This window comes from Plectropomus leopardus, chromosome 4 (genome assembly GCF_008729295.1).
Source record: "Plectropomus leopardus isolate mb chromosome 4, YSFRI_Pleo_2.0, whole genome shotgun sequence".
Taxonomy (NCBI): Eukaryota; Metazoa; Chordata; class Actinopteri; order Perciformes; family Serranidae; genus Plectropomus; species Plectropomus leopardus.
The window spans coordinates 18,563,890-18,586,168 of record NC_056466.1 but is presented as its reverse complement, the minus strand read 5'-3'; the positions used below and the strand labels follow the sequence as shown (position 1 = coordinate 18,586,168).

Sequence of the window (22,279 nt, the reverse complement as noted above, 5' to 3'; positions counted from 1 at the left end):
GGTGAGCTTTACTAGTTTGGAGCGCACATTTATCCTAGATTCTCTTCTGCGCTAATAATGTATGACTCTATTTTCGGTGTAATTCGCCTCACTCCGACAACCAAAGAACACATGGAAAAAAGATATTTCCCATCTATTTTGAAACACTCCAGAAAGGCTAGCATAGGGTCTGCTAAACACAGTGACAAATCAGCATCTGCTGTCATGAAAACCCGTTTAAGCCAAAAAACAAAAAAGACAAAACGTTATAAATACTGAATCTGACTTATCGTGGGTGTTTTTGCCAAAGTTTGCATCTATTTTTTCGATTATACATCCATGATTTTTTTCTTGTCCTGACGAACGCGGGCTTCCATTTTGAAATAGACCGCAGTTGGAGGTAGTCCTCTTGGCTTCATACGTACTCTTTGGAAGAACCCTAGCTTCATCCGGTTCCGTCCTGCGCCATTTTGATGAAACAGCGAGGAGAGAACTAGCAGTTTGGATCACCGAAATGGATTTTATGGATTTATGTTGAAGATTCATCCGGATGAAAAACGTTCAGCCTTGCGTGGTGGGAAATAACCGTGTACTGAAGAGGAAACTTTGCGCTCCGACTGCCTAACTAGTTGATTTGTTAGTTTATTCGACAGCTAAATTGGGCAACATTGTTAGCATAGCGCCGTTAGCTGTTAGCTTTTGTTGTCATGCTGAGTGGCGAGGGAACGTTAGCTAATCTCGAGGTGTAGCATGTTAGCCTTGGCATTAGTTAACCAGCTAGTTTAACATTTAGACGGTTGATTTCAGAATAATCTTTTCTAACAACGACATAATTTGTGGACTCGTTTCGGAGGCTTTCACGCAGTTTTGTGGACTTTTTGAGGTAGGGTTTGTCCTGACTTGACAAATAAGAACTGACCCTAAAAGGAGAGGCACTCGAGGACTGATGCTCGGGAAACCCAGGCCCGCTGCGAGCTACACCAGCGGCTTGTAGCGCAGCGGCCCGGGCTTTCCACCAGAGACAATTCACTGCGGACTTTGTTGTAGATTTACTTTGTGCTGCATGGACTCTCTTGGATTTGGCATCCTGTTATGTTTTCTCGGACTCTAAAGGACTCACAAGGCACACGGCGCCCCTCAACGGCGCTCTGGCTTCATATCTCGGTTATTTTTCTTTGGCAATAACAAGGACTCTTTCGTCATCTGCGAGCTGAACCCTTCCCCATTTTAGTACCTCCTTTGTCTACAGTGAATATAAAGAGGGTTTACACTATTAAAGTCACCAGATTTAGCTGTGTTCAGTGTTGACGCTGTTTTATTTTGTTATCATACCAAGCCTGTTGGGGTTTTTTTCTTGTGCTTGATTGACTTAAGTGCTTAGACCTGTTAAAATGTCGTGTGTTCACTATAAGTTTTCTTCCAAACTGGACTACAACACAGTCACTTTCGATGGGCTGCATATCACCCTCAGCGAGCTTAAAAGGCAGATTATGGCCCGAGAGCGCCTCAAGGCCACAGACTGCGACCTGCAGATCACCAATGCGCAGACTCGAGAAGGTATGTGATCAGCTGACACGTTACAGAATCAGTCACAAACATGTCGTCCATTGTTTTGGGCTGTTGAAGTAGATGACTGGTGTAAATTTTCATCTCCCTGAGATGAAACCTGGAGTGACATTACTTTTTAGAGTGCAGCTTTCAGATGCCTCTCACAAGCATTTCAACCTTTGAACCCTGAGCAAATTGGTGTGATTTCTTTCAAAAACAAAGGGAAAAGGCAAGACGCAATTTGGCGAGAAATGAACCACAAATTGTAATAACAATAATTATATTAATTATTATTATTGTTTTAAAATAGTACGGGAAAGACCAAAAGCTAGGAGGGGAATGTACATATTATTATCATAACATTCATACTATTACTGTTATGGGTCAAAAACCTCACACCTCCAAAATTGCTATTTATAAAAACGCAGTGTAATTTATGAAAATAGTGAAATGTGAATATACTAGGTTTGGGCTTGGCAGCAGCGATATTTAAAATTATTTTACAGAATTTCTTTAATTTTTAAGCACTTTTCCTTTCCATTTTTCTTGTTTTTTTGTTTTACGTGTTTTTCCTTTTTTTTAAATCATCATTTATATTTCCAAATTTCTTGCAAATTTTGTCATTTCATGTTTCATTGCTCATTGCTTTCTTCCCTTGTGTTTCAAAGAAATTTAGCAATTTGCTCAGGTTAGAATAGACCTGGTGAATAAAATAGAGTAGAACTGGTGGGACATTTATTTTTAAGATATGCATTGTGTGATATGCTACTTAAAAACTGTGACAAAAAGCTATTTTAATTATTAATGAATCTGTCAGTTGTGTTCTTGATTAATTATTTGGTCTAAAATAAGTCAGAAAATACGGTTAAATGCTTATTGTATCACTCAGAGCCCAAGATGGTGTCTTCAGGTTCCTTGTTTTGTCTGCCCAATTGTCCAATGGCCTATAGATATCTGATTACAGTAATAGAAGAACAGAAAATTAACAAAAGCACACATTTCCAAATGTCTGCAGATAGTTTGTGAATTACCAGTTTCTTTTGAAATGTTAAAATGCAAAATGACAGTTAAATGTAATATGTGTGTCTGTCACTTTTTATTTTTTAATTTAGATTTGAAAATATTAAAGAGAAATGTGTAAATTATACAATCTGACCTTTATTCTTGTGTTTTTCATTTTTATTTATTATTGTCTTTTGTACATGTTTCCTTTTCTTTATACATCTGTTTTGTTGTCCAAAACTAAGTTACTGTGCAATGTTTTCTACTAAATGGTGTTTTATGTTTTGTTATAATATGTCTCTCATGTTTTGTAGAATACACAGATGATGAAGCCCACATCCCGAAACACTCTTCTGTGATCGTCCGCCGCACTCCGCTTGGCGGAGTCAAACCTGCTGGCAGGACGTTCATTGTGTAAGTATATTTAAATTCTACAGTTATTATATACCCATAATATCCCAATTTCTCAGTTTTGAGATCAATAAAGTATATCTATCTATCTATCTATCTATACAATGGCATTACTGGGATCATAATTAAGCAGTGCGGTCACTTATAATTTAAAGTTAGCATTAAGTGTTCTTCTACGTCTTTCTATAAAACAATTATAGTGGAAAGCTAAATCCTGTAGTTGGTAATTTGTTCTTCAGTTACGTTAACAAACGGTTTCTTTCTGTGCTGTTTTTCTGCAGAGATCGTTCTGACACAGCTGTGGTGGGATCTTCTAGACCCGTATGTAAAACAAACCCAAAATCAACACACTCTTCTCCTCCTCCTCCTCCTCTCACCTCTCTCCCTCTCCCCCTCTTTCTGGCTTTAGTCACCTCTCTTGAGAACATTCTGTCAGCGATGATTGAGTCGTGTGTATCCTCTGTTCACTGTGTGTTGGCTACATTTGTGTTGAGATCTCAACCTCTATGTGTTATTTGATGTCTTTTTGGGAGGGTTTCCTGGAGTCACCGCAGTCATAGTTTGTTGTTTCTCTCTAAAAACCCTGGGTTTCTGTTTCGAAATAAGCAGATTAAAAATTGCTGAATGAGATGAGGTTGAGATGAGAAACAACAGACTAGCCACTTTTGTTTTTGAATGCTCTGAACTGACCAAATGTTGAACTGTTGCCACTTTATAAGTGATTGAGAAATAATTTTAACTGTTAATGACTGTATTTCATAATGAAATGCTTTTGTAGCCTGCTTCAGGTCAGGCAAATGTATTTTTAAAGGGGTTTGTAAACAGAAAATATGGTATTTTTGTATTGATAATTCATTGTCATTTTATTTTCTGTGAAAATATTTAAATTTTATGTGGTTTAGAACCCAATGAAGTAAAGTGTGGCTGGGATTTACTGTAATTAACTTTGATTACAATTACAAGACTACAGTTGTGTGAGTGGAAGAGACTCGCCAGTGGTTTTAATTCTGAAATATGACCCTGCTAAACATTAATATACTTAAATCTGTTAACATTTTCCAATGTCAATTGTTTTGTCTTGTACAATTTCACCATGAAGATGTTCTATTCTGCACTGAGTATGGACTGCACATAACCCCTAAACCTCAAAGGCTTACACATTTCACCTTGATGAGTTAAATGCCTTTTCCGATTGCTAAGTGTCTGTTTTACAAAGATGCAGGTACTAGTTCAAAGTGTATTTTTACAACTGTGGTTGGGGGGATTAGTGAGACGCTAGTTTTGATACTTAAGATGCTGTGACTCGGCCACTGGCGTATAATGATGTGACATGATCACAAAGTAAGTGAACATCTTGTCAATCTCTGGAGGCCTTCCATGGTTGCTGCAGTGAGAAGTATGCCGGTGTAGTGTGTCCTGTAAGCTGTAAGCTGCAGAACCTGTCAATAAAGTTGTTCAGTGGTTCGGTGTCAGAACCGCTTGCACCAGATCCCTGTGTGTTCCCTCCACAGCACTCTGCCAGCAATACCGAGTCTTTGCTCCAAGCCCTGCATATCATGGACAACCAGCCCTGCCCAGTCTTTTTTTTTTTTTTCACTTAGAAAATTTTCAGAAGAATTAGGCAGAGCAGCTATTTTGTTTGTCCTTGTAAAAGATGACTTTTTTTGTGTCCGTGCATGAGGCTCTGTTCTCGCGGTTCATTGAATCCTGAGCAGCTTTAAAAACATCCCTCCACTTGCTTTCCCCCTTTACTCCTTAGTAGTGCAGGGGCTGTTTTAGGGAACAGTTTGAAGGAACACTTGACAGCTTGTGGTAGTTTATTTTTTATCCATCAGGCACTTTTTTAAAAATGGAAACAGACATCTTTCAACCCCCCTCCTGTCACAAAGACAACAGGATCATGTTCTGTTTTCATTTGAGCCTAGCGTCTACCATTTTACACATTTGTGTAGCATTTACTTTCAGTTGTTCTACCATCTGCCATTTCCACTACTGGGATAGTAGCTGCAAAGAACTGTCATTAGCCCTTTTTACACAGAGATAGTATCAGGCCTCTAATTCCTTTCTTCATGCTCCTTCCTGTTTTACACAAAACCAAATGATCATGGCATCACTCTGCTGCAGTGTGAGATTATAGACAGCACCACATTATCAATAGAGGCACAAGGTGTAACACAGCAGCATCGGCCTCTAGTGTGACATAAAACATACACACCTGCAGCACTTTCCAAATTACAACAGTGGCCTCACATGGCAATCACAATCTGTCATTGTTATATGGTGATTGAACCTTCTCTGCTCGGAAGATAAGGTTTTTCTAAATCTCATTGTTATCCCAAATTGCGGACATTTACAGCCGTTGTTCTTCTTTGAGGTACCTGCTTTCCTGTGGTGTGTCCCACGCATAACATGGTGTCAAAACATCTCACCGGTGACGCCATTATCCTTTCATGCCGGCTGTCCTGCCTATACGGACACTTTTTCGGCTCTTTTCTACCTCTGTGGTGGCTTGAAGGAGAGACAATTCTGTCCAACCATTCAATGCTCATACCTTATACACAGAATGGGAGGCAGCATATTGGCGTGATATTCCTGCCCTGAACAGGCAGTGTAAAATGGGCTATTGATACCCTTTGGTAATTGGGAATAGCTACGATAGCTCCCAGAGAAGAGCACCTCCTTAGTGCCGTAAGATCGAACCCTGTGGCAGACAGATTTGCATAGTGAAAAAACCCCGATGGTGTCATTATTCTATAGCCATTTACATTGTACAATTAACTATTACTTCGTAACAATAAGTTAAAGCAAAAAAAAGTGTCTATTTCCACTTTTGGGAAGCATTTCTACATTTGTGTCTTATCAGCTGTACATATTTGACACTTTACAGTGTCTTCTTACTGAAACATTTTGGCACTGCTCTCTGCAAGCTCATTAGTTTATGGAAAGCAGTCTTGAACTTGTGTTGATGACAGCTTGTAACAGCTGTAACAACCTCTTTTGACAAGCCGGTGCTAAAACCTAAATCACTGTGGCCTGGTGAAGTGCACGCTGAACTGCATGCTTAAATTAAATGTCAAGTGTTCCTTTGAGAAAACTGCCCCCTCTGTACTGTAGCAGGGAAAGCTTAAGGATCTTTACAGAGGGATGTGCCAGTAGTTTATATTTTTATTTTTGCTGATGGAGCCCAAAAAGTGAAGGGCACTTGAAATGTTAAAGCAGATACTTTGGTCTTTACCAGTTACAACTTTAACAACAAGTTTATGAGTGCAGGATGTAAGCAGGTCTAGACATGTAAGAAGTATATAGAGGGAGTAGTTGGAGTACAAGTTTGCTTTACTGTTAAATGTTGATTCCACTTATTTTTTTAAAGCAGTTTAACAGTGTTGAAGTTCTCTGACAGTAGAAATCATAAATGTTTATCATTAAGAATTTTCAAGATAAACTTGCATTTGCAACAGTCAGTCTTTAAGAAACTTGAGAACTACAGTAAAGAGACAAAAGTTGCATTTTGTTTATGAGCTGCAATACTATTTCACCTGGCCAGTGAATAGATACTATTTTTAGCAAGGATTTGTTTTTTTAAATGTAGAGTTACTTAATGAAGACAAAACTTTTATTACTTTAAAAGTCAACTTATTTGTAGATTGCGCTCTTATGTTTGGCTAATTTCTTTTGGATCTTCAACATAATGAAAATGGGGATTTCACAATGTTTTTTTTTTTTTTTTTTTAGATTTTTCCAAAAGAACTTATCAGACTTGTGACTCAGCGCTAACTTGTGACTCAGCGTTGTTAGTAGAGAGATGGACATTGTGTACAAGCCCACTAAACCAGGCTTTGATTTAATTGCTAACGTGCATTATTTTGTGCACTGAGTCATCAGCAAAGCCTTTAATTTCGGTGCAAAGACTTAGATGGAGACTCTGAGGGACTGGACACAGATGTGGTGGGGAACTATCTGGGTTCTTATCTTCCACTGTATGTCTATTAGATTTTATGTTAACACCTTTAATATCTCTACTCTGATTCTCCTGCAGACTGATTCTTCTCCGTCTTTGTCTCTCGCCCAACTCGCCAAGGTACTGTTTGTGTACATGCTGACTGTACTTTCAGAAAATATTTCCAAAGTTGAATAGTTTCCTTTCATCTTGTGAAGTTGACGTCCTTCTTTTTTATGTTTTTTTTCCCCTCTCTCCATTATGTGTTTTAGACTGCTAACTTGGTTGACGCTAATGCATCAGAGGAAGACAAGATTAAAGCCATGATGTCTCAGTCCAATCATGAATATGACCCGATACAGTTAGTATACACACATCTTTTTATATGTGATTAAAGTCAGATTTTTGTGTCATGTTTTAAGCTCATGAAGCATACATCATCATTCTTTAGTTGTCTAAAATGTTTTAAAAAATGTACTGAACTTTTCTCTATAGTTACTCAAAGAAAGCAGTCGGACCTCCACCTGCTCACTATACCTGTTTTCGTTGTGGAAAGGCTGGTCACTACATTCGGCAGTGCCCCATGCTGATGGTAATTATCATGTATCATTTGATTTTCATAGTCTTTGGTGTTTATTTTCAATACATTGCAGTGTAATTTATTTCTTTGGTTTTAACTTTTAGGTCCAGGATAAGAGTGTGGAGGGCCCCAAGCCAGTAAGGATTAGTAAGGGTATTCCCCAGAGCTTCATGGTGAAAGCAGAGCCAGGCACCAAGGGGGCCATGTTAACCAGCACTGGAGAATATGCCATACCTGCTATAGATGCGTATGTGTAAACTAAGAACATTCACAAATGCACAAGTTTTGTTTGTTTGTGTGAAGCTTTAATTGGTGTCACATTTGTTTTTATAACTGTGTCCACAAACATAGTTGTACCGCTGTTGCTGTGTTTTTGCTAGTAACACAGTCGTCAAAACAAATCTCTTAATACAGGGAGGCATACGCACAAGGAAAGAAGGAGCGGCCACCGTTTGTTCCACATGACCAGTCATCATCTGAGGACGACACAGACCCAATCCCAGATGAACTCTTGTGTCCGATCTGCAATGACCTGATGACGGATGCCGTGGTTATACCCTGTTGTGGAAACAGTTACTGCGATGACTGTAAGTTCTTACTCATATTATGCATTAGTAATAAAACATAGAGTCAAAACTAGTCTTGTCAAACATGAAATGAGCAAAAATATATTACTGTCTGTGTTTTGGGCCCACTTCATAAAGGTGTTTTCTTATGTTTTGCACAAACATTGAGCTTTCGTTTAGGGAAAACTACTGTGCAAATGGTAGAAATACCATAATCAAAAGCAGTCTCTCTGGAGCACTGCAGCCCCAGGACATGCTGTGTTTTGAGAAGTTGTTGAAACTCTAATTTTTATGTCCCACAGTGTATTGGAGTGATTTCACGCTCCATCACTGGGAAAGTCAAAAATCATTCTTGCTAAAGAAAATAAGTATGCTCTCAAATATGTAACCTGGGCAGGCTTAGGGAAAGGTTGTTTTTATAGAAGTCGTTTATCATGAAGAAACTTTTTTTTGTCTGTCAAATGAATGTGACCTTTATTCTAATAAAGAACCATTTATTTTCAGGTATCAGGACCGCCTTGTTGGACTCAGAGGAGCACATCTGCTTCACATGCAAACAATCAGATGTCTCACCTGATAACCTCATTGCCAACAAGTTTCTCCGACAGGTAACCCCCCTCAAATGCATGCATTTTGATGTGTTGCTTTTTTATTTTACTTAAAATCAAAGCAGAATCATTGTTCAAAATATGTCACATTACATACATACATACATACATACATACATACATTCCTTGTATTACTAATTTAAAATCTACTGCTGTGCTGAGCGGCTCAACATTATCAGACATTTCCATAAAATTTTTGTCTTGCAAAATTAAATGCGTGCAAAAATTAAAACTCAAACACATGTCGTATTGCATCCATAGGATCCTCTGGTCTGATCTGTTGGCATGCACATGCATGGCAGAAATTTTTAATGAGAGATTAAAATTAGTAAGTCCCAACAGTTCGCTTTTCTGCAAATGCCTGGGAAGTGCCCGTTCAGTAATGTATGGCTTTATTCCTGCATAGGCCGACCTTTTTTAAACTACATCAGTGAAGTTGTGGAAATGGGATTGAATATTATGGAAATGTTATGGAAGAGTTTGTAGATGTGTGTGGGAACCTTGAATTTATAAACAATATTATCACCTGTTTTTCATCATGCAGGCTGTGAACAACTTTAAGAACGAGACGGGATACACCAAACGTGTGCGTAAGCAGGTCCAGAATGCAGCGCCGCCTCCACCGCGCCCTCAGTTGGTCAGGCCTCTGCACTCAAGACAGCAGGACCCACTGCTGGCCAATGTCACTCCCCCTCCTTCTACAAGTGCACCCTCCGCTGCCCCTCCGGCACAGGCCCTGCCCCCTGCTCCTGCACCTGCTCCTGCTGCTCCCTCTGCTCCCACCCCTCCTCATGCTGTTGCTGAGGAACAAGCTGGTTCACCAGCCCCCACACCTGTTGTTGACCACCATTCTCCAATGCACTCCGCCAGCCACGGTGAACCACCCCCTCCGGGGTAAGTTTAGTCCACAGTCCGTGCAGCTACATGAAACCACATACTGAGGAAGTGACGTTTGAAACGAAGAGCCATTTTTACTCATCATAGTGTGTTTGCTTATGTTTTAGTGAGACAGATCCAGAACCTTCTGTGACACCAGAGTCATCAGGAGCTTCAGAAAGTGGATCACAGGTGAGTCCGCCCTTAACACCTGAATTGTATTGCTTGATCTCTGTCTCAGTGACTATAACAGCATTTACTGCAACAAAGATTCAACATGACTAAAACATTTTTTAATTGACTAACAACACTGAGAGCTGTCGCCATCCCGAAAAAAAAGAAAACATTAATATAGACTTAGCCTGAAGAGTGCCCCAGAGATGACTAAAAGCCTGTGGAACAACAAGCTAATCCTCACCAGAGGTAAAAAGCTAACACTAGGCTACAAACAGACCACGATATGGTTTGCTCGATATAATGTTGCCATGTGTGTGGCGGGGTTCAGTTTGATTACGTTCTATAGTCTCATTTAACCACGTGTTATCACCTGCCTTTTTTAAGACACATCACTCACGTAAAGTTCATTAGTGGGGTATTTACTGACCTGTTTTATTGACTTCTAGATGAAGGAACCAGCAGTGCAAAATGGTAACTTATTTACTGGTTTTAGGACTAATTCCTGGGGTACTTTATGAAAGACACACTCTCCACCCAGTGAGCTAGAGACTACCCCGAAACATACTGACTTTTGACTATTCTTAGTACATCCCTGAACCTGAGAAACGGAACTTACTGTTGGACATTTGTATTAATCAAAATCTTCATAAGCTGATGCATCAGCCACTAACTCAGAGTTTTTCTGACTTTTATTTCTTTCACAGAACTACCATTTAAGTGTTATTGGCCCCCCGCCACCTGTAAGGCCCCCTCATTCATCAGGTAAGAGGTTCGATTAGGGTCACTTAAAGAGATTAAGTGCGCTTGAAGGACGGACATTCTGTAACTAACAAACTGTCTCTGCTCTGTCAGGTCACCAGTCACGGCCACACCACTCTCACAGAGGAGGAGGCAGACCCTGGGACCGGTAAGGATCTATCTGTGGGAATATCTTATCTATTTAAAGTTTACCTTGTAATATAGAGGTGCACGCTTGTCACCTTTCAGCGAAAATCGCCCTTTTCAATACACAATAGGTCGTTTGTGAGATCTGTGTAGATCCGATGTGGTTTTGAAAAAGGGGGCTGGTAGTGGGGGTCTGGGACTGCGAGGACAGAGTCATTTTGAGTAAATGAGGTCAGTTTTTGTCTGCCTGCATGGCAAGAATCTCTTACAGTAACATTATACATGACAATGTGTCAAGCATGGGACTGTTTATTACCCTGATTAGGTTGAGTTGTTTTAATATAGCAAATTTTAGCCCTTTTTCCTAGCAACTCTGCTTTTACAGAATTACATTATGATGCATTCAAGCTCTGTTAAGTAAAAATGACTACTGGGTGATAAAAAAGTTAAATCTAAGCTCTTTCTTGTGATTGACCAAACAGCATTTTTGCACATAAGAGAACAGAAAACAGAAATATGACAACAAAAGACGACACTGTTGTGCAGGTGAGATTAAGAAACCCCCAGGGGCGTATGAGGAATCTCACCTCAGTAGGGAAAAATCTATTTAATGAAGAAAAGTAAACAGCAAACTCAATCAAGCAAACTTCAAGTAAATCACCCAAAAGCAATAAATTAAAAAATAAAATGAAATATAAAAACTAAAAGACCACTAATCATTCAAGCTCTGTTAAGTAAAAATGATACATTTTTTTCACTAGCTACAAAATACTTTGATACATTTTGAGATCCAGCTCTGTACTCTCTTGGTTATTTTTTTTTTAACCTGCCCTGAACTGATTTCCCATTACAGTTCTTTTGTAGCTGTAAGATTACATTAAGTAGAGGGTGTTTCTCTCTATGTCTTCATGCTGAAATTGACTTGATATCCACATTTCAAAACTGAAAAAAAAAATCTACCTGGGGCGGCTTGTTCCCAGATCCTCTTAGAGTGTTTGCATATTTGACACCCTTTTCGCCCCCTGATGAGTTTGCACCCCTGGTAACATATCAGTCCCACAATGGTTTGTGTTCCTCTCTTTGCATCAGGTTTTACAGAAGTCGAGGAGAGCATCCCTCCACTCACCTCCAGACAGCTCCACCTCCTGCACCTGTTGCTCCAGTGTACCCAGCTCCGTCCCTGTACCCACCTCCGCCACAGCCCTACCCCCCTCCGTACACCTCTGGCCCTAGCCTTATCCCTCCTGCCATCAGTTACCAACCCCAGCCTGTTTATGCCCCTGGACCACCAGGGATCAACCCTCCCTGGGTTGCCCCCGGCACCCAGCCCCCTCTTATGCCTCTCCCCCCTCTTTCTCAGCCTCCTCTCTCTAAAGAAGATTTCTACAGACAGCGGCACCACAGACAAGACAAGTAAGTGGTTTAATTTTGGGTCTTCAAAACTGCTTATTGTAAATGTTTATGTATGCAGAAGAATATTAACATCACTCGGGGTGGGTTTGTGAATTCAGTGGGGCTGTACCCGACTCTGGCTGTTCAATACAAATATTCAACGAATCATTTTGTTTTCCATACAAAGTTTATCGGGCTCCACGGGACATTCAGTATGACAGCCACATTCATGTAATAGCCTATAGCAAACAAGCTAACGATGCAGGTCGTAAATGTGCAACAACATTTTTTGCCATCACTTGATATCAAACAAAAGCCAGAGACTGTATCTTATTTAGTTGCTGTGAGCTGAAAATTTATCACTTCCAAGCCTAAAGTGTCTCCTCCTTTGTGCCACTGTCTGCTTCATGTCCATAGCTCCAAAGAATAGCGAGAAAGTCGAGAGCGCTCATTTGGCATCAAAATCTTGTGATCAAGATGTCACCAGAAGTACACTGCACAGCATACTGGCTAGAAAAAAAAAAAAAAGACTGCATGACTTGAAGCAATGTCAGTCGACTAAATTCCAGTATTTTTCTTTGTATCCACAGAGTTCAATCCAAACTGGATGAATTTACTAAAGACTTCCACAAAGAGCTTATGAAGTACAGAAATGCACCAAAGAGACGACGACCGTCCTATTCAAGGTAACGTAATTAAGAAAGCCTGTCAACATTGGTTTTAGTTTATACACAATTTCCATATGCATAATTCTTACAGCCATTTGTTATGTTCTTTACATAATCTGGTTTCCTTCTCCCTCTTGTTTCCTTGTCTCTTTCCTTTTCTAGATCCCGCTCATACAGTCGCTCTCCATTCAGCCGTTCTCCTTACTCTCGCTCCAGATCCAGATCAAGATCCAGGTCTTACTCTTATTCCCCCAGTCGATCCCGGTCCCGTTCACGCTCCCACGGCAGGTCTTATCCCCGCTCCCCTTATTCCAGACGCAATGGACGCAGCTATGGACGCTCAAGGTCAAGGTCCCGCTCTCGTTCAAGGTCTTATGGATATCGGCGCTCTGGCTCGCCACGTTCTCCTCCCCCGTACCGGCCAGGAGGGTGGGAGGGAGCGGAGGGAACAGGACCCTACAGGTCAAGGTCACGGTCTCGCTCCCCTGGCCCTGTTGGCTTCCGAAGCCGAAGCCCTGGTGGACGAAAACCACCTCCTCGGGAGCTACCACCATATGAACTGAAGGGTTCAAGTCCTGGAGGCAACGATCGTTGGGAAAGAGAAAGGTATCGACAGTGGGAGAAAGAATATGCAGACTGGTACAACAAGTACTACAAAGACTATGACAACCAACATCCCCCGTTGCATCACAGAGGCCGAGGCAGCAGAGACAGGGAGAGGGACAGAATGTCTCCGCTACCTAGAGATTACTCCCCCCAGGGGAGAGGAAGAAGAGGAAGAGAAGAGCGAGGTGCTCCTCCTCACCATCCTCCATCCTCCTCCTCAACAGGGACCAAGACCAGCACGAAAGTCACAAAGACAAAGAAAGTTAAGAGGAAGAGGACTGGGGAGGAACCAGAGCCGTCACATCAGTCAGTAGACAGAGGAGATGCTACGCCTGTCCGAGACGAACCAATGGACGAAGTTCCTTCACACTCTAAAACGCCTCCCATGTCTTCAAAGACTTCAGGTGGAGCTGCAACCTCTAAAGCTCCATCGTCTAAAAGCACTGCTGCACCTGCTAAACCCTCAACCAAGTCAACATCGAAGACTCCGTCTGATAAGACTAAGAAAGAGAAAGGTCAAAAGGTCAAAGCTAAAGTTAAGACAGAGGGCGTGAAGGTGAAGAGTGAAAAGGTGAAGAAAAAGGCTGGAGAAGTAGTGGTGACCAAAAAGAAAGACTCCTCCTCCTCTGCCACTAAACCATTAAAGACTGTTAAGACCAAACCAGAAGATGCTCCCAACTCAACTACCCCTAAGAAGGAAAAGAGTAAAAGCTCTGCTGTGAGACCCGCCCTGCTGAAGACGCCTCCACTGCCTTCCCAGAACTTGCCTGTACATCACCCCTCTCTTCACGACGGCCCTCGACCCGGCCACGACATCAGAGGGCGAAGAGATCTTCCACAGGGTGGTGGTCTCCTCCCCCTCCCCCATCCACACGGACTCCCACTCCTCCACCGGCCTCCCTCCCCCGATGGTCGGAGGAGGATGGAAGAGGGCCGATCTCTACTGGGACCTCCTCCTGGAAAGCTGAGGAGAATAGATGGGCTTGGGGGTGGAGGTGATATCATGTCCCACTCTCACATGTCTCATCAGCCCCCGCTCCACAGACTCCCACCCCCCTCAGACAGGCCTGGTCTTCTCCCCCTACCAGTGAGCCGAGAGATGGGCCGGGGAGACGCAGATCGAGGACCAGATCGAGGACCAGATCGAGGACCAGACCGAGTATCAGACCGAGGACCAGACCGAGGATCAGACCGAGGATCAGACCGAGGACCAGACCGAGGACCAGACCGAGGATCAGACCGAGGATCAGACCGAGGACCCATCAGACCTCTAATGGACCTTCAGGTGGGTCTGTTGCTCGTCCTCAGAAGCACCAGGATACAAAGATGTGTGTTTTTACAGAGGGTGTTTACAGATGTGTGTATTAAATAAGTTCACCATGTGATTTTTTTTCACATTAGTTCAATTATGTATTTCTCTTCTTGTATTTAATTTCACATCACCACAAGGGCGTCAGTTTATTTTGGTAACAGCTTAAAAAAACAGTTCATCAACCAGTCGATGATTTTATTAATCAAGTAATTATTTAAGTTAAACCTGAGTAAATTGTCCTGAATTCTTCCAAAAGGTGGGAAGAAGGCAATGAACAATTTGACCCAAAAATTAGCAAATTAGTAAAAGGTTAGAAAAAATTACCTGGAAAAACGGAAAAAAGAAAAGTAAAACATAAACTAGGAAATGACCCGAAAAAGTACTTTTGAAATAATAATGATTCTGAAACATAACTCTAAATAAGTTATTCTAATCACACTCAGTCTATAAACATTTCCTGCAAAGTTGCTTATTGCCCCCCCCCCCCCATATTTCTGAAGCAGAAATCAAACTAATATGCTCAGTGTTTAAAGGTTTAAATTCGTGTGAAAGGTGTCTGGGTGCAGCATGAGGAAAGTGATGATGATCCAGGCTTCAGAAGGTTAAATGTCAAAAATGCTGGTTCCAGCTTCTCAAAGGAGAATATTTGCTGTTTCTTTTCATTTCTTGTATGTGGAATTTGTTTTGGTTTTGGACTCTCGCATGGACAAAACAAGCTTTAGTTGTCATTAAAATTCATTAACACATTAAATTCAGTTTTATTTTTCCAGTTAATTAGACACTAGTGTATTAAGTGGAAAAAGTAAATGAAGACAAAAAGGTAAAAATGTCTCATCACAATTTGTTTTAGTGCATGTTGACATTCAGACATATTTTTCCCAGTAATCCTTGACCCATAAATCTATATTGATGTTGATTAAACATAGCCATTAATCAACTTATCAATTCTGAAGTTCTCATTGCCATAAAAATGCCGAATCGTTTTTTATTTGTTCACCCTTGTAATATTTTTTGTGCTTTTTTCCACAGGTGAAGCCTACCCAGAGGAGGATAAAGTTGAACAGAGATCTGGGGAGAAAAGGCAGCACTGAGACAGCGCCCTCAGACAGAGCGCCGTCTGGTCCTGACAAAACCACCTCCACCTCAGACCGATCGACTGCTGCTAACAGCTCCGAAGGAGACCGACCCAGCAGTACAGCAGAAGGTGGAAGAAAGGAGCAGTCAGCATCTAGCGAGAGGGGAGTCTCCAGAGAGAGACCGGGAAGTGCTGGAGAGAGACTGCAGGGCTCAGACAGAGACAGAGACAGAGAGCAGAGCAGAAACTCAGGACAGGACAGAGAGCGAGACAGAGCTTCAGCATCAGATCGAGACCGAGACAGAGACAGGGGCACGACGTCTGATAGGGAGAGGGAGAGGGAGAGGGCCTCAGGCTCTCAGAAGATAGCAGTTACAGTAGAGCGAGACGTTGAAGGAGAGAGGCCAGCGAGGACAGAGCGAAAGAGCTCCAGTAGTGGAAGTTCAGGAGGGAGGTCTGTCTCTCTGGATAAAATGACCATCGCAGAGAAATCGGCCATCTCCAGGAGCGTGCCGGACCCTCAGGAGAAGCCAAGCACATCATCCAAGGAGAGAGGAGAAGGGTCGGAACGATCTGCAAAACCTCCCAGGTAGGGCTGCTCGATTATAGCAAAAATGATAGTCACGATAATTTTGATTGATGTTGAAATCACGATTATTTAACATGATTGTTCACTGGCCTTCAGTACATCATGCAGTTATTGAACATTAACTGGCGTTTACTTTTAACACTGGATGTCCTTTAACCTTTAATACAAGTGAAGTGGAAAAAAAGTAAAAGCTTTGTGGTGCAGCCACGACTGTAACATCTTGCACATTACTGTAGTTTTTTCACGTTCACATAATAATAAAACCTAACCCAACTAATATAATTTAACAGTACATAACAGTTACTGTATCAATAACAGCTAAATAAATTTTGAATTGGGATCAATAATTGATTCACTAACTCAGGAGAGACTCAGCACACAGACATTTCTCCATTATCTGTTTAGGAGCAGCTGGGAGTGTCATTACAATGAGAAAAGCTGGTCCACCTTAACAGTCCACCTTAAGGGACCCTGGCCTGCGTCCAGTGCAAAGCTAACTTAGCTTGCTAACTTTGGGGCTAATTTCTGTCACTTTAATCAGCAGCTGGCGAGCTAGACATGGGAACGTGTCTCGAGTCTTGAGGAGTTGAAGCATTTATTCTTTGACAGACAGCCTCGCTCGTGCTCGCTCTCGCTCTCGCTGCTCACACTCACTGTCTGGAACCAAAATTAGACGGCAAAGTTTCCAAACAATCAGAGAGGCAGTGCGCTGCAGCTCTCTGCTTTCAATCCGTGCTGAAACTTCTGTTTGGACTTTGGGGGGGATGGGCCGAGAACTGGGAAAGGGTGCACTTGGTTTACAAAATAAACGACAGAATGGGAGCAACATTGTCAGGCTCATCATGCCACACAAAACTGTTCCATCTCTATTATCTTCCAGGTCTGTTTTTCCCTGCTGCTTGTCAAACCACCTCCCATATCCATAATATAGTGATTATATATGGTGGCTCTGTAAACACAGTTGTTAATATGTGTAATTATATCTTATTCTTGTTTCCCAGGAGCGTGTCCAAGGACAGAACAGAGAAGAGTGTCCCCTCAGGAGAGAAACCAGCTGCTGCTCACAGAGAAGGTAATTTGAATCTCTTTATGTGTGCAGGCGCGTGTGAAGCGATAACTTTGATTTTTATCTTGTGCCATCTAATTAGGCATTGATTAAACCTGTGTATCCTTCCCTCCTCCCTCCTTCTCTTCCAGCAGGCAAAGACTGTGAAGAGTCTGTTGTGAGGAGCAGACCAAGGATCAGCCGAAAGGCCCTGACGAGCCACACCGTCAGCTCCAGTCGGTGAGTCTAATGAGCCTCTGCTGTAAGAGGTTACTTACTATAAGAGACTATTTGATTGTTCATTTTTAAATATTTAACGTGTGCATTGTGTCGTTTAAATCCTTGAATATTTTTTGCTGGTTTGTTGTTATTGTTATTGGCACATTCTGTGATTTATGTGCAATTTGAATACCTTGCTGTAAACCACCACTTCTTCAGGATAAATACAGAATCACAGTTTATATGAGTGGCAGTGCTTTGAAATCATGGGGGAGTATCAAGAAACGGAACATAATTGGTGCCAGTTCCTGAGTCATCAGTATGAAAATATTGATAAGCTCCTGGAAAAACGGAGCTGCTGTCAGTATTTATGAAACTTTCATTCTAAAAAAGCGTCTTTTCTTACTGTCCACTAACAGTTACAAAGCTGCTGGCGTCAGGCAGCATGTATTTGACATTATAGAACTGCATGTTTACATTTTGTGCCCTCAAGTCACGGCTGACAGGGCAACAACGTGTGGGCTGTCTGTGTTTCATTTAATAAAAATGCAGCTAAATGTAATATATGTAAAGGTAGTTGTGTGTAAAGCGTGTACAACATTCTGCTGAAGTAAAGCTGAGTGTTTGACTACTTTACCAAAGCAGCTGCTACAACTACGTCTTTGTTGCTGCCTCGCTGCTCTGATGCTGATTAGATTTGCCAAACCAACAATGCACCTGTGTCAACCTTAAAAAGACAAAGTTACGCTCCTTAGCGGTAAAAATACCTCAAGAGCACAGTTGGTGTCAGTTTTAAGCACCTCTAATTTATGGTCCTAAACAATCCCATAGACAACATTGCTCTGACTGCACAACAGTGCTCTGAATTTATGAACGGACTAGTTTGTGTCACTGCGCGCTGGCGCTTTATTTACAAATGCACCCAGTGTGAGCTGCCCTGACAACCGGAAGTAACGATTGTTGATTTGCTTATTTTTGTTCATGTTTTAACTGTTGGGAGATGACCACGGCTCTTACCCTACTGTAATAACTGTTTAATCCTTCATGTCCTCTCTTTATTTTTTGGACCAAAATTAAAGTTAGTGCTATCAATAAGGGCAAAGATAAATATTGTTATTCCTAAGCAATATCAATATCTGTATCAAAAATCCTAATCCTAATGTAAATGATAGCCATCACTGTTAGAAATAGAGTAGCTTTCCATCTTATTTTTTGTCAGCTGTTGATTATTGAGCAGTGCAGCAGGAAATAAACCTGCACATACTTAAAGATTATATTTGAAATAACTGACTGACAGAGTTAATCAGAAACGCTGGTGATAGATTAAATGCCCAAAGTTTCTTTGGTTCAACTTCTCCGATTTTTTCTCGGTTTTGAAACTTTTCTTTGTGTTATGTGATAATGAGAGTTGAGTATCTTTTGATGGAAAGCAATTTAACAAGTGCAGACAAGCCATTTAAAGATGCTACTTGGGATTTTGGTTATTATTCATAATTTTCTGACATTTTATAAACCAAACAATTTATCAAGCACATAATCAGCCAATTATTTGGTAATGAGAACAATCATTTGCAGCCCTTGCAAAAATGTTTTTGTATACACAGCCTTATTGGCTTTTATGTGAAAAGATTGCTCAAAACAAAGTCATGTTCCTCGATCACCTAAAATGGGAACTTCGCAGATTTTACACAAAATATGTGTAAAAAGTTGTGTAAAGCCCTTTTGGGCTTTTCGGTTGGAGACTTAAGCTCACCAGACCTCCGTAGCCTGCTCCTCTTCGCTGCTGGAGGCTAGCGGGCCAAGGCTACAATAACTGCTTTGAACATTAAGCACTCAATGCTCCAACTGAGCTGTCAGCGGCGCAGTCGCACTTCTGGAAATGTAGGCAGCAGCTTTTCACAAGGAAGAAGAATGTGAAGTGAATTTGAATGTGGAGAGGAATGCGTGGAATAAAAAAAGGTGATCTCTCTGTTTCTGCTGCATCAACTTTGATCATTTTTGTTCATATCTGTTCATTGTTAGCCTGACAGTGTTTTAGGACTTCAATTCAGCAGAGCACTCTTTCAAACATGTCTGTTTTTCCTTTAACACTAGGTCATCTCAAGAAACAAAGCGAGACTCAGACAAAGATCCGAAGAGTGTTCCCTCTAAACCTGCAGAGCAGCCTCCATCCAGCCCTGTGAACAGCCGTGACCGCAGCCCGAGCGTCAGCCCAGCAACCAGCCCGGCCAGGGAGGAGCAGCCGCTCATTCAGCCCCCGCCTCGCTCCAAGTGGGAGAGAGAAGATGACGAAGAAGGCCAGGAAAACGGACTCAGTGCACCCAAGGAGCCCTCACCAGTGCCACAAAGGGGCCGAGGAAGGGAGGGGCAGTCTGAGGCACCTAAACTTGTCAGGGCTGAAGGACGGGACGCCACAAAGGAGGAGAAAAGAGGTGCGGTGAGAGAAGAGAAGAAGGGGAGAGCCCCGAAGGAAGAGGGTAAAGGTGGCAGGACGGCACAGACAAATTCTGACAAACCAACCAAAATAAAACTTGTGAGAGAGGAGGGGAGAGGTGGAGGAAGAGATGAAGGCCGGGGAGTGACAGGGAAGGAGGAGAGAGCTGCAGAAGGCAGAGGCGGAGGAGGACGAGAGGAGAATCGTGGCCCGGAGCCCAGGAGACAGCGTTTGTGCTCTGACCTGGGTCGAGAGACGGATGAGGCGGCCTTCGTCCCCGACTACAGTGAAGGCGAAGGCTCAGAGCCGGAGGGAGGAAGAAGCGGCAGCGGCAGTCTGTCTCTCAGCCAGCCCTCCAGCCCAACCCCGACCAACCACAGCGGCTCGGCGTCCACCACGGCGGATAAGAAGAAGAAGAAACACAAGAAACATAAAAAACACAAGAAGCACAAGAAACACAGCGGCCAGGACAAAGAAGGAGAACAAAAGCAGCACAAGCACAAACACAAGAAAAAGAAACACAAAAAGAACAAAGACAAAGATGTGGACGAAGAGGAGGAGAAAGAGGAGAAGGTGGAGAAAGCAGAGAAAATAGAGAAAGCGGAGGAAGCGGCTCTATGCTAACAAGGGCTAAGCAAAAACTGCATCTGTAACCTTCTTTGTTAATGAGGAGATAACAATGTATTTAGAAATACCAGTTAACACTGGCCTGCTGCTCCATGTGCCCCTCTGAGTTAACGTCGACGGATCAAACGAGTCTTTGACTGTCCACGACACTGGAGGGCTCTCCGGCTGTCGGTCACTTAATATCACTGCAGGTCGCCAGCTTACCAACGGTACTTAGCTGTGCCTGGACTGCAGCATTGTGACCGCTGCTGAGGTTTCCTTTGTGTTCATTGTGAGCCTCTTCTTTGTGACTTTAGTTCGGGAAAAACTCGGGAGTGATGCTGTGCAGGCACCGTTGTGATCGACCTAAAGCCGGCCAGTAAGAACTCGATGATAATAAGTGACCACGCAGCAGCGAATCTAAACGATAGGAATAACGAACACTGTACTCAGGGATGTGATTGCTTCTTCGTAGAGGAGGAATTGCTGCTTCTCTGCCTCTGATTAATTTGTAAATAGAGATGAACTGTTGCTTCACATAATAATTTTCTCTTAGTTTGTTTTGCTCACATCCCTGTGTGCTGTTCAAGGATTAAAAGCTGAATAACCTTCATTGCTGTGAAGGCCATTGTAAGCGCTTTCTTTATGGACTGTACCAGCGGTTTTGCATGTTTTAGCACAAGATATTCAAATCATTTATTTCTCTATCACTGCTTACATTTTCAAGGTTGATAATCTCATTTTAAGGCAGACGTTGCTGTCAGGTCTTGCCAGTGCAGTCTCTTTTTGCTCGAAATTGATGCACATTTAAAATTAAGGCAACAAAATGTACTTGGATAGATTACCTATCAAAGCAAGGTTAACTTGCTGCACGTTTTTTTCTTTTAACCCAACTTCACATAGACGAAATAGCTGTATTTGAAAATGGTTAGCATTATATACTTTGTGAATGTGTTAAAATGTGCAAAACCACCAGTATGGCCCTTTTAAGTTAAAACAAACCTTTTTGCATCCATGCTACACTGGATTGTATGAGTCTAGGATGTGTTTATTAATAATGTTTAATCAGTTGGCACGTTTTTGTTCCCAAAGGTGCAGTAGCTGTCTATCACGTTGTCTGAGTGAGTGGATGTGTGTCTGTCGGTGTGAAAGTGAAATGTGACGGAAGTGGGACAAATTGGAGGACTGCTGTTCTTACAAATGAGTTCTTTCTTTTTTTTTAATTAAAATGTTTTGACCTCATGAAAATGTCTGTTGTGTTTCATCTGTGATTGAACGCCATGTTGTGTAATGACCACGCGGATGAAGATTATGTGACTGCACTAAAATGACAAAGATGATCATTTGGACTTTTCAAGGGCATCATTATAATATTTCAGGTGTTTGTAATAAGAGCTTTTCATGTAGACATAGATAGAAGGTGCCAGTGATTTAAAAAAAAAAAAAGATTATATGGCGTTGCAGTAAAAAGATCACAACCCACACTGAAAAAAATCAAGTAAAGATTTTCTGTTGAAACTATAACTGAAAAAACTGTGTAACCCTGAATTCATGATGTGTAGTGTACTTGAGTCAAACTGGACTGTAAGTGAGTTACAGTCTTGCAGCATTAAAAGCAACACGCTAGAATAAAAATGACCTCAGAGTTCACACGAACCTCAACTTTTCTGGCAAACATCTCACTGTTCGGCTCACAACAGTGAGTATAAGCTACTTAAATGTTGCACATAATAATGGCCGTAGCACTGTATGAAATAAGACTTA

General features: G+C 41.8%; 1 protein-coding gene across 2 annotated transcripts; it reads left to right on the top strand.

Annotated features, from left to right (window-relative positions):
- The first annotated feature begins 458 nt into the window (after positions 1-458).
- LOC121941706 (E3 ubiquitin-protein ligase RBBP6-like) lies at positions 459-21,763 on the top strand. 2 transcript variants are annotated; one of them, XM_042484559.1, is made up of 20 exons: positions 459-1,536; positions 2,844-2,943; positions 3,222-3,261; positions 6,977-7,018; positions 7,150-7,238; positions 7,373-7,469; positions 7,562-7,704; positions 7,872-8,044; positions 8,528-8,631; positions 9,176-9,525; positions 9,636-9,699; positions 10,389-10,446; positions 10,537-10,591; positions 11,659-11,982; positions 12,552-12,647; positions 12,792-14,520; positions 15,577-16,211; positions 17,213-17,283; positions 17,412-17,496; positions 19,570-21,763. In XM_042484559.1, exons 1-20 carry the CDS (start codon positions 1,371-1,373, stop codon positions 20,531-20,533), a joined length of 5,385 nt encoding a protein of 1,794 aa, XP_042340493.1. In that variant the 5' UTR covers positions 459-1,370; the 3' UTR covers positions 20,534-21,763. The 2 variants fall into 2 exon arrangements, with proteins under 2 accessions (XP_042340493.1, XP_042340492.1); XM_042484558.1 differs by having other exon boundaries at positions 17,409-17,496.
- The last annotated feature ends 516 nt before the right edge of the window (positions 21,764-22,279 follow it).

Coding starts and splice junctions, on each gene's coding strand:
- LOC121941706 (XM_042484558.1), top strand. CDS start 1,371: ATGTCGTGTGTTCACTATAAGTTTTCTTCCAAACTGGACTACAACACA. Junction 1,537..2,843: donor CAATGCGCAGACTCGAGAAG/GTATGTGATCAG, acceptor CATGTTTTGTAG/AATACACAGATGATGAAGCC. Junction 2,944..3,221: donor GCTGGCAGGACGTTCATTGT/GTAAGTATATTT, acceptor GTTTTTCTGCAG/AGATCGTTCTGACACAGCTG.